The 14,781-nt window shown below is 42.9% G+C and overlaps 2 protein-coding genes across 3 annotated transcripts in view; one reads left to right on the top strand and one right to left on the bottom strand.

Annotated features, from left to right (window-relative positions):
• The window catches only part of TPR (translocated promoter region, nuclear basket protein), a 101,169-nt gene extending 89,044 nt beyond the window's left edge, over positions 1–12,125 (bottom strand). Inside the window, 5 exon segments of the mRNA XM_083156752.1 lie at positions 1,409–1,512; positions 4,824–4,920; positions 5,555–5,628; positions 6,256–6,360; positions 11,846–12,125. Coding sequence (XP_083012878.1) covers positions 1,409–1,512; positions 4,824–4,920; positions 5,555–5,628; positions 6,256–6,360; positions 11,846–11,996 — 531 coding nt within the window. The 5' untranslated portion in view covers positions 11,997–12,125.
• A 185-nt stretch (positions 12,126–12,310) lies between these two features.
• Positions 12,311–14,781, top strand: part of ODR4 (odr-4 GPCR localization factor homolog) — a 122,582-nt gene continuing 120,111 nt past the window's right edge. The window contains exon 1 of one of the 2 annotated variants that reach the window (XM_083156750.1): positions 12,311–12,421. The gene's annotated coding sequence lies outside the window, so the exon portion shown is untranslated. Of the gene's footprint in view, positions 12,422–13,487; positions 13,680–14,781 lie in introns of those variants that run through there. The other variant, XM_083156751.1, reaches the window with a different exon arrangement.

Genomic DNA, 14,781 nt, shown 5'->3' with positions numbered 1-14,781 from the left:
AAACTAACAAAAAAACACAACCTTATGGTGCCTACACATGTAGACACGTAGCAGTGTCAGACCGATTTTTTAGTAATTTAACTACAGCGCTCAGAAAACGCCCTAACATCGCTCCATGTGTAGGGACATAGCGATAGCTATGTGTGGCCCCGTATGTCGATATCGTGCAGCGACTAATATCCAGTGTACTGGATAAACCAAGTTAATCACCGGGGTTACTGTCTTCTGGGCGTTCTAGCATCACTCAGAACGCTCATAAAATCCGCTACATGTGCAGGGCCCATAGGAATTTTTTTTTTTTACATATTCACACCTCTGAAAAAAAATAATTACAAAATAAATAATGCATTAATCGGTCATCTGCATGGTAATATACTTCCAAACAGTTTAAAAAAGTGTATGGAAGTATATTAGTATAATGATGGAAGAAAAAAAGAAAAGAAAAGAACACTGCCTCCCTCTACCCCTATCGCCTCCAGTTAGCACATTTAGCAAACTGCACAGAGGAACACACAAAAGCAAGGGAACCAAACAGAAAAGGGAAATAGCACAAAGATCAGTGTCCAAAAGATGGGGAAAATGGCAGTTAGCCAGTACATGTAGAATTTCACAAAACAAGCTAACTAGGGGAGGAAAAAAAAAAAAAAAAAAAAAAAAAAAAAAAAAAAAAAATCACCAGAAATGCAGGTTGGGGCTTCTTGGGCAGTGGGTTGTGCACCATATGGCTTCTGGGCATACCTTCAAAAAGTTCATATTTCATTCACAATGTGGGAAATTTAATAGGATGAGAGATTCAGAAAGTGAGAGATTTTGTAAGAAATGTCCAGTTTTTTTAAAGCGGCAATCATTTACACTGCAAAACCAGTTTAATTTTGCAGTGCAAATGATTGCCGCTTTAAAAAACCTGGAGATTTCCAAATCTCTCACTTTCTGAATCTCTCATCCTATTAAATGTCACCCATAGTTCGTTTTCATATTGTTTGGAATGGATTTTTTTTTTGGGTGTTGGGGAAGATCACCTGACAAAGCAACAACCAAAAAAAAAAAATCCATTCCAAACAATATGAAAACGAATTATGGTTAAAATTTAATAGGATGAGAGATTCAGAAAGTGAGAGATTTGGTAAGAATATATGGACACCTTTAGACACAAACATGCAATTTTTAACTCACATTTTGGATATCATTAGTGGTCGTCCACCCTTTGCTTAAATGAAAAGCACTTCCATACAATAGCGAGTAGGAGGGATAACTGAAAACAATTGTCTCTATTGGGATAACCATTTTCTCCAGTTGATAAAAGGCCTTGAGTGTTCCGCTTGTATGTACAACAATGTATGTTTTGTCCTTGCATAAACTTTAACAAAAAACATTAAATAGTGTGATAAGGTTATGAACTGAAACTCACTTTTACAGACACTTCAGAGGACTGCAGTTCATCCAGTTTCAGCTGCAGCTCCACTTTTTCTGTATTTGCATCTTTAAGTTTATCATAGAGTCGTTTCAGCTCATCTTGAAGAATAAAATAAAAACCGCTTTAGAATGCAAAGGTTCATTTTAGGACAATCTGTAAAGTTTTAAATGTACTGTTCTGAGCTCTCTATACAAACAATGCAAAATAGTGTAGAAGTATTTGGTCACTTTTCTTGTATGCGCATTTGTTTGTTTATTTCGTTTTCATTACTGCAGAACCATTAGGTCACCGTAAGAAAATAAATTATATAAAATTATTTATCATTTCTAATGCAGGTATGCACCTGCCTAAGATGAACAACAACATCCTAAATTAGTTTCAACTGGAGGTAAGAAATAAAGTCTTGGATACTGTGACTAAAGGTGCCCATACACTGGTGAGATGTATCTCAGCAATTGGCTGCATTCAATTGCTTGCAATGTGGAAGGGACCTTCCTGTGGGACAGGCATATGATACATTGTATGAGGTCCTTTATCATGCAATGTACAAATCTTTGCGTAAAGCCAGTGAGATCTGCAATTCAGATGCGAGGTGCACGGGAGCTCGCCTCACAATCGCACCAAAACCACCTGCGATGTGCCAGTTTTCATGCAATGCAAACTGGCCATATCGCAATAGTGTATGGGCACCTATAATTCACCACTCCACTGCATAAGCCACGCTTGATACCTGGTGGGCAGAATTGGCATTACAGATGGCCCAGGAGTGGCGAAAAAGGATAGTTCAGGTTTCAAATGTGTGCATGTGAGTGTGTGAAAGTGAGTGTGTGGTCATATTAGGGAAGGAGATAGTGGTGACCTCAGCAAGACACTATAAAGTAAATCTCTACAGAACTTGCCAAGGCTATTCTTAGAAATGTGATAGAGACAGAATCAAATAAATGTATTTTCCCATTTCTGTAAGGATCCGTTATTTCAGACACCATTCGATTAAGATTATCCAAACTTTTACAGAAAAGTAGTCCTATGGAAAAAACAATTGCGGCCAAGTTACTGTAAGTGTTATCACATACATAGTCTTGGCACTTACAACATGCTCTGACTTTTATACTGGTAGATCAATTAGTTTAGGGATATTACTGTGTTTCAAAGTGAGGGGTATAGAAAAAAAATAAAATAAAAGCACACTTGGCCCCAGCACACTAAATGATATATCAGTAACCAGATCTAAATACTACATAATAGAAGTCAGAAAGATTGGTTGCATATATTTGTAAATATAAGCCTCCAAGATAATTGTTGAAGGCTTCTGTGTATTGGGGGGGTGGTGGTGGGTGTGGGTGTGTGTGTGTGTGTGGGGGGGGTCCATTGCTATAATCTAGGTGCAGGAAGTGTCATCCAAAAACTCAGCATAAGCCAGAAAACCCAGAGCAGCAAACCAGTGAAAAACTAAAGTTTTAATAAGTGTTAAAAAGCCAGAGCCAAGTACAGAAAGTGATACAAAAGTGATGAATGGAATTAAAATATTAAAGAAACAGTGTCAGTAAGATTAGTAAGAGAATAGTGTTAAATATAATGTATTAGGGTGCCAGCTAAGAGCCATTCAGCCACACCAATATGAGGGCACAGCACCCCAAAGCCATCTTAACCCCAGTATGGGTCCTATAATTACCTAGTACAGAGTTACATGATCATGGATCTTACATAAATATAACTAACATAAGCTGCCCCATAAGGCACATCACTGTTGTACTGCTCTGGGCTTTCTGGCTTATGCTTTTTGGGGGGGCACAGTCTGCACCTAAATATAGCAATTTTTCTAAATATGTATTGCAAATATATCTAACCAAGAATTGTATTATGTAGATTTAAATCTGGTTACGGATATCATTCTGGGTGCTTTTTTCACGCTCTGACTAAACAGGATGTTCGCTAAATATGACCCCTTGTTTTCATCATTTCCACCACATTTGTAATGCACATCCAAAGAACTTTCTTTTATTAAATAGCAAGAACATAAACATATTAATCTATGGATGCGAGAATAAAACCCTTTGCTTGTGACTAGTTTGATAAACCATATTAGGCTTGATTAATATTAATGCGATGTTACTAGCAAGAAGACACATCTAAACACCCGGCTTATGGTGGGAGAACTGAGAACCAGCACTCTCCAACTTAAGTGCCTGTCACGTAGCTGTTTGAGCAACACTGAAGACAGAAGCTTAGCCAGATTTCTGCTGGCATCCCTATAGCCAGGCTTGACTGAGGATCCGATAGAATAGCTTGAGGACTTCCTTACCAGAGCTATTAACAGAGTTCCAATTGATTCAAGGATGAATATAAAATGAGAAACAGTCTAGGACTAAAATATCTGTTGTGCCTTTAATCTTTAAGGTGTGGTATAAAGATAGAAGGAATATTGGGGCAGATTATGGTACATGTCAATGTAGTTCCAGAAGAAATGTAAAGATTTTTTGAAAAAAACAAGCCATCTTCCAATCCAGAAAAAGGACGCCAACGTCAATACGACATGCAGTTTACACCTGTGCACAATCTTTATGGATTAAGGATGGGAGAATTTAATTCAGGGCGAAGGGTGTGAATAACCATGCCGTTTAAATACCGGCAACAAACTTCGCCTGGTCTAATGCCCAATTCACATAAAAGAGCTCCTTATCCTATGGAGTAGGGATCAATTTTGTGCAAGACCTTGACAATTTAATTCCCTGCACCTCATAATCTTTTAAAATAGCTGATTTAACAAAAAACATGCCTTGTGGTGTAGGACATCAGAAACGCTCACTAGGGTTAGGGAACTCTCAGAGTTGTTCCCAATCCCCTATGTGTGTGGCACTTCTTGATTATGTTGCGTGCACTCATGAGAGCATATTATTTGACTCTTACAACCAAGTCAGCTACCAAAGTTAGCAGACTAGTGTTTAAAATGTAGGAAAGACCTGAATTTGACTTGCAATAATCAGAGGTTTTGTATCCAAGATGGAAGAGAAGGTAAGTCTCCTCACTAAAACTGCAATCAGATAATATTCAATGAGAGCTTTTTTTTTTTTACTACCTGTCTCAACAAAACTTTGAACAGGGGTTACCCAATTAATGGCTTCCATGGGTGACTGAAATGGGAGCGAACTGATGTTTATACCAAAAGGGGTGGGCGGACACTACATTAGTCTTGGTGCAACACCAGTGGAAAGATATGCACACCTCCTCTAGATAGTACGAAATTATGTTACCGACAACTCATCCAAACAACCAGTAAACTGAAATACTTCTTCAGCAATGATAAAAACCATGAATATGCTAGTCCCCAAAAAGGGAGGGCGAAATAGAACGAACGATTGCATAACTGTTCAGCAGAATTGACAATAAAACCTTTTAAGTTTCCCCTCACCATTAAGATGTTCCAGTTCCTGAGCTCTACGCTCATTTTTCCTAACCAAATCTCTTTTTTCAGCTTCAATAGACTCTTTAGTTCTTGTTAACTGACTCTGATGAAAAAGCAAAAAAGACAACAGGTTATCACATTCACTACAGTTTTATTGAAAAAAAAAAAAAAAAATAAGAGGAAGATACATCATAGTAATTTTATACATGATGTTAAACATTCCCTAGCTAACTAAATAAAAAAAAATTAAAAAGTTAGTTCGACAGCTTAAGGCAACGCAATAATTTAATGTAAAGTGCCAAAAGTGAAGACACAATACCCATACACTTGAGAATAAAATGAAAATTCATCATAGAATAAGCATAAAAATAACATGCAATATGAGAAAAAAGGAACATGCTCTTAGTCCGTTGACAGCCAACATCTGTGAGAGATGCGCATAATATGAGTGCCAGCCCTGTGAGATATGCAAAATACCGGCTAAAATGCTCACATTGTCATATAAATTCAAATATAAAACGTTTTATAAAAAAAAAAAAAATAATAATAATTATATTTCCTATATAAAATGTAAACGTTATTATGAATAAAAATGTTTGCTTGGCAATTTAAATTTCACACCAATTTTGACAAATTCACTTGGCACTCAAAGGGTTAAGTATCAATTTTGAATATGACTTTAAAGTTTTGATTTCTCTTGAAAAATTACCAAATTATATTTGGGAGGTTGCAATTACCTGTAAGGCCAAAAGGCGGACATTGGAAGTCTCCAGCTCTTTCATTTGCTCGCTTGATTCTTTTTGCTCATCACCTAAACAAAAAAACAAAATTTATGCCAAGTACATGTACAAAGTTGTATTTTGGTCCTCACTGCCTTCGGCCTGCATGATTTACTTATTTTTTTGCCAGAATGGCAATTTATAATACCAAAGTTTCAGAACTCTTAAGGCCCCCATCCACTAGTACGAAGTATCATATGCGGTACCGCGCATGCGATACCCCGCGATCTCACCCGGCAGCTCGGATCGCATACGATACATTGTGTGCGGTCCTTTTGCATATAATATATTTATGGCACAGTGTATGATCTGCGACGCTCATGGGAAGGCACATCCCAATCGCAGGTAAATGACATGCGATGTGTCATATCACACTAGTGGATTTTGGCCTTTAAAAAAAAAAATTCAAAGATATAGAGCAGGCATGTCCAACGTTGGCCCTCCAGATGTTGTGAAACTACACATCCCAGCATGCTTTGCCACAGTTTTGCTATTAGAGAATGCTAAAACTATTGCAAAGCATGCTGGGATGTGTAGTTTCAAAACATCTGGAGGGCCAACGTTGGACATGCCTGATATAGAGCTATATTAAAATAAGTATTAATACTCATGAATTCTGAAATTACACAGAAACAAACAGTTATCTGGAACAAACATACTTTTCTTATTTAGCTGTTCCCTTAGATTCTGACATTCTTGGGATTCGGATACAAGGCGCTCCTGACTTTGAGCTAGCCGCTTCTCAATCTCAAAATACTGTTGGTCTGGGAAAAGAATAATGAATAAAAAAATACAATTCACATTAAATGGAATAAAAATAATAATAATAAAAAATTTTTTACAAAAAAGTTATGCCAAGGGCTCAGAGCCCCATAACATTCAGTTGTTTATGGCAACATCTTGAGTGCAGTAAACTTGGTTATGCACAGTGGCAAAGGCAAATAAACACTGCACCGCCAATCAAACTAAATGCATCTTTGCATGCAGTAGTACTGAAAACATATGCCAATGCCGTGCTGCTGTAACTTTTATAGAGACGTCAATAGGCTATAACGAATCCGCCACTTGCATATGATTCCCCACCGAACTTCTGTCTAGTGGGGTCATCTCTCCTCATGCATATTTTCCACTCTTAAGGCCCCCATACATAGAGCCGACTTGTCCTAAGGACAAGTCGGACCCAATTCTCCTCCGAACCGCCCGGCAGCTCCCCGGGAGGCTCACATACGATTAGGACTTGATGTGCCATTTTTTACATGTGATAAATCGCATGCGATTTATCACATGTAAAAAAAATAACAGGGAGCTGCAGGGCGGTGAGGAGCAGTGGGGGCGGGCGGCTGGGGAGGAAGCAGCGAATTACCAGATCAGTGCTGGGGCGGGCGGCGGTGACCATCAATCTCACTCTCCACTGTCCGTGTCCAGCGCTGTAGCGGGCGGGCAGCCGCGGCTATTACACCTTTAAAATAACATGTCAAATGACTGCCCGGCTAATGATTGGCTGAGATAGAGCACTCTCAGCCAATCAGCGGCCGCAGAGGGAGGCCACTGATTGGCTGAGAGTGCTCTATCTCAGCCAATCATTAGCCGGGCAGTCATTTGACATGTTATTTTAAAGATGTAATAGCCGCGGCTGCCCGCCCGCTACAGCGCTGGACACGGACAGTGGAGAGTGAGATTGATGGTCACCGCCGCCCGCCCCAGCACTGATCTGGTAATGCGCTGCTGCCCCACTGCTTCCTCCCCAGCCGCCCGCCCCCACTGCTCCTCACCGCCCCGACTGACCTACATCGTATGTCCCGCCAGTCCGACCCCTGGGGCCGGGTCCGATACGCACGGGACCGCGAATCGGACCCGACCCCATGTCATGAAGAACCGATTTATCGGGCCGATTGATCGCAATTGTCCGAAATCGGTCCAAATCGGCTTGATGTATGCCCACCTTTAGAATGTGCATGAAATATATATATTTTAGTCCTTACGCTATGGAACGGCACCTAACCCTACATCTCTGCCACCCTGTTAATTACTTCAGTGTCCTGTCTTCTGATGCATCTGTATTTACCATGTATTTGACCTAAATTGCCTGGTACGGAGTCAATTTCTTGCTTTTGCACATTTATGTATTCGTGTGCGGTGCTGCAGACCCCTTGTGGCACCATATGAACGATAATATCAATATCTTGTCATTGCGTGCATTTGTGAAGATGTTAATGTATACTCATTTCCATCATTGCCACAAGCCCCTAGTAGTACATTGATGAAGTCCTCCTTTCTACTTACATTTAAGCTGTAATGCGTATGGAATTGTGGCACTCTTTTTTACCTGTACTCTATTTGCTCTTTATTTACTGTAATGTTAGGTTTTGTCTCCCTGTACAGCGCTGCAAAACACTTGTGGCACCTTATAAATAAAACTACAATAATAATTTGAGACAGATTAAATGTATGGGAACAAAGGACAGATGGGGAGATGTATGAAGCAGTGATAAGGGAGAAGTGATAAAATGCCTGTTACTTTATCAGCTGACTTAAATTACAGGCTGGGGGCTGGGTTTAAAAAAGGATAGTTAGGAGCTGATTGGCCGGTGATAAAGTACCAGGTACTTTATCACTTCTCCTCCCTTATCACTGCTTCAAACATCTACCCCAGAGTCCTGTTGGTATGACACCTAAACAGCGAGATTGTAGGAGCAGGATTGCTAAACAGTTATAGAGATTAGGTTGGCAAGGGATGCAGTTACAATCCCGGCGGTCGGGATCCCGGCGTTCAGAATCCCGACCGCCGAAATGCCGACACTTTCTCCCTCCTGGGGTGTCCACGACACCCCTGGAGGGAGAATAAATTAGTGTGCCGAGCGTAGCGAGGCACCGGGCCCGCTGCGTGGCGAGCGCAGCGAGCCCGCAAGGGGGGGGGGCGATCCACGTCCCCCCCTTGTCAGCATTTCGGCTGTCGGGATTCTGAACGCCGGGATCCCGACCGCCGGGATTCAATACTGAATCCGTTGGCAACTACTATCGGTCAGTAGCAATATAATTATGTTTTTGAAATATTCAGTTTGAGGAGACACAAAGAAAGGCATTCAGTGACAAATACCAATACCGATGGTGACAAGGCTAAGGAGGATAGGTTGATTAGAGTATCATTTGCATACAGATGATTCTGAAATCCAAAAGAGCTGATTAGCTGAAAGCAGAGGACCTTAAGGCCCCCATACACTAGACCGATTTGGGCTGATTTTACCCGATAAGGCCAAGAAATCAGCCCAAATCAAATGTGTTTGACATCCCCTTCGGGTCAGACACGTGGTCCAGTACACATCACACCTGAGCCAGGAGGTCGGACCTGCTGCTCGTCCGTCCTCCAACTCAAACACCCCCCCCCCCTTCCAGGCAGAGGTCCTAAGAAGCTCAGGAGGGTCAGATGGCCATACACTGCAGCGATACATTACAGTATCTACATACATTAAAGATGCTATCCATCAGGACGACCTGCATATGACCTGATCGTATGCAGGCTGTACAACGGTTAAATGAGCACCAACCTCCTGACCCAGCATGGTTATGAGAATATGCAAAAGATCCATTGAGTTTGTGCTTTTGTTCCCAATGTCGTTCTGGTGTATAGGGGCCTTAAGACTGAGCCCTGAGGTACTCCAATGGATAGGTAGCAAAAAGGAAATGGAATCATACCCCTTTCACACCAGCCTAATTTCCCGGGTTGCAACAACTCGTGACTAGTGCTGGTTTGTAAAGGAGCTGAGTCATCTGCACCCGCCGCCTGTGTGGATCACCGGCCTGTACCGCCATCCCAGCTCCTGCTTCCTAATGCCCACCTCCTCCCCATACCAGAAAATGCAGGGACTTTTCTGGTGTGAAAGGGGCCAACCCGGGAATGCCCCGGCATGATCCCTGCATTTTCTGGTGTGAAAGGGGTATCCGTGAAACAAACACTGAAAGAAATTACATAAATAGGTTGAGATTCAAGAAGGGGCTGTGTTCTGAAGACCTAGTGATTGTATGACAAGAGAATGGTCAACATTGTCAAAAACAGCACAGAGATCTAGAAGAATAAGTAGTGAGTAATGTCCTTTGCACTTAGCAGTGACCAGACCATTCACGGAGCCGTGGATGAAAGTAAAACAACTCAAAAAGTTTCAAAACACTGTAACATGGAAGTTAGAAGCTGCAAAAATGCTTTAATAAAGTCGGAAACTGAGGTTAGTAAAAATGTGTAATGGGTTACTAGAGAGTGGAGCTTCCCAGACAACAGCTGCACATCCAAACACAGTGACTGAGGCCCTGTCCCATCCCCTGTCATAGGCCCACCACCAGCAATTTAGGTCAACATGCATTGGGCCAAAAATCAGTCGACAATGGCAAAGTAGACATTCAAAAAGGCAGACAAGTTTCTTTTTTGCCCTGAATGTCGACGTAATAGACGTTAGTACCATCAAAGCATACCGCTGCACTCGTCATGCTTTGGGCACCGTGCCTCGCTGCGCTAGGCTCACTATTCTATTGTCCCTCCACAACCTAGTGGATGCTAGCACATGAAATACCAAATTGGCAAAAAAAAAAAAATCTATAAAAAAAAAGCACGTCGCCCTTTTGACTGTCGAACTAATGCTTGTGTCAACCTTCTCCATGTTGATCGATTTTAGGTGTCGACCTAAGGCCTGTCTACCCAATTAGGGAAACCAATCCCAGGGTATATTTTCAATCCGGGAATTGGCCTCACTAATAAAAAAAACCACCCCACCCACCCAAAGCAGCCAAGCCATGCATTTACTTTCATCTGCAGCGGCGGGTGGTGCGGCCGGAAGCGGGTCGGGAGACAGGGCTGTGCGGTAGTGCAGCAGTGGTGCAGCCTGCGCAGTGACCAGCACAGTGTGCAGAGATGCACACCGGGAATAGGGAACAGCCGGGCAGCATCTCTGGTGCTGCCTGGCATTAGACTGTGCATGAAATTCCAATCCCGGGATTGAAATTAAGGCAATTTTGAGGCCAAATACCAGGATCCTACCAATCCCGGGATTGGCCACCTAAAGCTGGGTACACATATATACAATCGTCGGGCCGTTCTTCCAATCTGGGGGCAAACGGCCGTTCGATTGTATAGGTGTGTACGCTGTCCCAATTGCTGCTGTGCGACCGATAAACGGCCAAAAACGCTCTTGGCCGTCCACGGTCGGTCGGTCGAAGGTTCTTTGCTGCTTAATATTTCATCCGACAGGACGGCTCCATATCGGAACAAAAGTGAAGTGTGTACGCACCTTCGATCGATATGCTTGACAGTTTGACAAAGCACGGTGGTATGCTGCATTATGAGAGACCCTGTAACCCTTTGCCTGCTGTTTTAACTAATGTGTTTTTAATGCCTCACTGCTCAACACTTTAGACGCATCACTTTAAGACATTAATCAATGTTGAAGTTTTAATAGTGTGTTAGGGTGCCCTGAAAAGAGCTTCCAGCCCACTCTATTAAAACTTCAACATTGATTAATGTCTTAAAGTGATGCGTCTAAAGTGTTGAGCAGTGAGGCATTAAAAACACATTAGTTAAAACAGCAGGCAAAGGGTTACAGGGTCTCTCATATACTTCTTCTTGCGATTGTTTGGACGGGAGTACATCGGACGACGCAAGTAAAATTGTACATATGTGTACGCGCAGAACGGTCGTATGTTTTGGACGGCCGAACGTGTATTCGGTCGATCGAACGGTCGCAAGAAAAAGGAAATTGTACATATGTGTACCCAGCTTTAGACCCAATGACCGTATCTCAGTCCCCCATAGCACAGCACCATTCCTTCCAAACAGCAGTCGCCATGACCATACCCCCACCTACTCCTATTGAAAAGATAAGAATCTACACAACCTAATGAAAAGATAGGAAAGGGGGTATGGCCACACCACCTTTCCCAATGGCCAAGCTCCCTCCCCCAGTTTGTATAGATTTTTATGAATGAGATGTTGGAAATGTATGAGCATGCCATACACAAGCTATAGTATGTATGAGCATGCCACACACAAGCTATAGTTGGAGCAAAAAGGACTAAATAAACAAGCTTCCACCTATAACAATGAAAACACAACAGAATTTATTATATCCAGCGCAAGTAGATTACACCCAAAGCCAATGACTACCCCTGAACATGGCAGGACACCGAAAGTGTCACTGGCTGTCATGGAACTTATTTGCTACACCATAGATAATATTAGCGGAAAGGAACCAAACTGCTGCATACCGCAATCCACCCTGTACTTCTCATGCCTGGACCTCATTGCGTCCATTTCAGACTGTTGCTCCGTCAGATATCGCTCCAGCTTGCTCTGCACCGCTTTCGGGAGCTTGGCCAGCTCGGCCCTTTCCAACACCTGCTGCAGGACAGCCGCCATTTCGGCCACAAGAGCTGGCACAACGATAGGGAATGCAGCCGTCGCACAGAGCCCAGGTGCCCGCTGCTGCGACAATAAATGCGCTCGTCTCTGGAAGAGCCGCTCAACAGCGCGACCGTATGACGTTATATGAAAAGCTCTCTTGGCCACGCAAAGACTTCTGGTAAATGTAGTTAAGAAATGTGTTTTGAAATTAAAGGAAGATGGCCTTCTGATTCCGCACAGTGACGGCCATATTTCCGAAGCCTACAACAGCCTTGCAAGATATTGAAATGAATTTTCAAACATGGCTCCCTTAGAAGACGTGCCTTTTGGTTGCTAAACTAGTGCTCTAGGTTCAGATCACGTGACACCATTGCAGCAATGGCAGTGCACGGCACGCTGCAGCGGTAGTCCAGTCAGCAATGCAGCCTAGAAGAACACAGGTAAGGTGGTATGGATAGTGGTGTTATCTTTAGCGTTGCAGTAAACTGACCGAGCTCATCAGTAAATGACACGGGCATGAACTAATTTTTGGAGAGTGATAGAGTGGAGAGGGATAAATTAAAAGCTACTGTCATGTAAAAAGGATCTTTTTCACAAATGACAGGAGCTGATTGGTTGGTAATTTGTCTCTCACTACTTTTTCACTCTCCGAAGCTTAGTACATATTCCCCACAAAGAGAGGGCAAAATAATGGTTCAGAAACCAGTTTTTTTTCCTTTAAATATGCATTACAAAATACAAAGTAACTAAACAGCTGGAATACAACTTCAGATTTAAACCCTTCCATTATGTACAGATTGCTTTGTTACTGGACTTCCACCTCAATTTATGATTGACATTATCAGTGTTGAACTAGTTAATTGACAAGAGTAATGTTTCAACATAGGTGACAGCAATTATAAATAGTAAGGGAAGTCCAGGGACAGAGCATTTTGTACCTGATGAAAGGGTACTTGTTTCCTAGCACGGCACCCGTCGTGGGTCATCGCATTCCTTAAGTTAAGGTATGCGACCGACGCGATTTTAGGGCTATTTTTTAGCCTTTTACCCGACAATTAAAAAATCACGTCCATCGCATGCCTTAACTTAAGGTATGTGATCATAGGCGTGCGCACAGGGGGTGCCGGGGGTGCACAGGCACCTCCTAATGACCGGCATCCCCCCCCCCCCCCCCCCCCCGCATGATTGCAGCTCCTCTCCCTACTGGCAGCATCAGTGGCGGAAGATACAGCTTGGGTGGACCCGACTGGTAGTTTAAAGGGCAGTTGCCCAAGGGCCCCACAATACTAGCCCAAGTCTTCCATCCCAATCAGCAGCCGCCACAACACACGGGCGACGCTGGGATTCAGCTGATAGAGGCACCCGGCAGGCTAGAGAACTGAAGCAGAACAGTGGGATCATGGGAATTGTAGTTTATATTTTACTGCTCAGACTTTGAGCAGTTAATGATAAAACTACAAATCCCATGAAGCCATGCTTTGCACTTGCAGGAAGTCTCACTAACCTGTGGAACCGCACTGGCTTGCCTGCAGAGTGCAGTTGTTGTGATAAGGCTGTTCTTTAAGTGGGAGACGGCTCTGCAGTTCTCTCTCTCCCTCCCACATCCCCTGTGTTTACCAAAGCAGCAGAGTTCAGCAACGTCAGGAAGAGGACTCCTCCATGCACAAAACAGTATGTGCTTGCTTTCTCACTGACTGGGTAAAGATCCTCTTTTGTAGCTTGTATATCCATAGTAAATACATGTATTTGGCAGCTTATATTGTCTGTTACCGTTTATTTCACATCATGCAAATAAACTGGAATATATATATGATTTATCTATCTATCAATCATCTAGGAGTATGACCGCTCACGCCAACGGTGTAACTAGTCATTTTGTGCCCTCCTTCCAAAAAAGTTTTTGATCCTTTCCCTTATACATTTTTATTATTATTTTTACTTGCTTGCTCATTGCCACAGGGGTTATATGTTTATTGCCATGGGTTTTGTTCTTGTTGCCAGTGGGTTTGCGGTCATTGCCAGGGGTTACATGCTCTTTTCCAGAGGTTACGTGCTGTTTGCCAGGGGTTACATGGTCCTTGCTGGATGTTACATGTTCATTGCCAGGGGTTTATAACTAGTTGTCAGTGGGGTTTCCTGCTCATTTCCACTGGGTTACATACTAGTTGCAACGAAGTCACGCAAAGCACACTAGTACACTTCCATCTATTGCTAATGTGCTTCCTTCCCCTGACACACGCTAGTGGTTTAGAAGGACCTCGACCATCTGTCTCCTAGAAGGTGGCATCCATTTTAGAAACACCATTTTGTAGATTTCTTGCTATCTACATGAAATATGCAGTGACCTGTCACCCCCCCCACCCACGGTGCTGCTTGGCTTGCAGTGGCGCCTTTATTCCACTGATTCCCACCATGCTGCTCCCACTCTATCTGTGTGCAGCATCTGCGGTTCAGGAGTAGGATGTGGCATTAAAGTTAATCTTTCCAGCCATGCCGTGGCTGGATAGATCAATAGTATAAATCAAGTTTAATCAATAATTTCAGTTTGTAATTGCGATTACTACTATGTGGGGGACTACAAGTGGCATAATGTGAGTAAGGATGTGCCCACCCTGATGCGTATCCAATGTATTATATGCTGAATATGATAAGGCACTATGAAATGCCTCCTCTGCATGGGTTAGGGTGGAGCAGAAGGGCCCAAGTTATATTTGGTCACCTGGTCTCACCTCCCACACTGCTGCCACTGAGGGGCCCCACTGCACTGCTTTGCCCGGGGGCCAGCGCCGTGACCACGGAA

This window comes from Crinia signifera, chromosome 8 (genome assembly GCF_055691185.1).
Source record: "Crinia signifera chromosome 8, ASM5569118v1, whole genome shotgun sequence".
NCBI classification, from domain to species: Eukaryota; Metazoa; Chordata; class Amphibia; order Anura; family Myobatrachidae; genus Crinia; species Crinia signifera.
The sequence above is the reverse complement of the archived record's forward strand: the minus strand, read 5'-3'. Positions and strand labels throughout refer to the sequence as shown.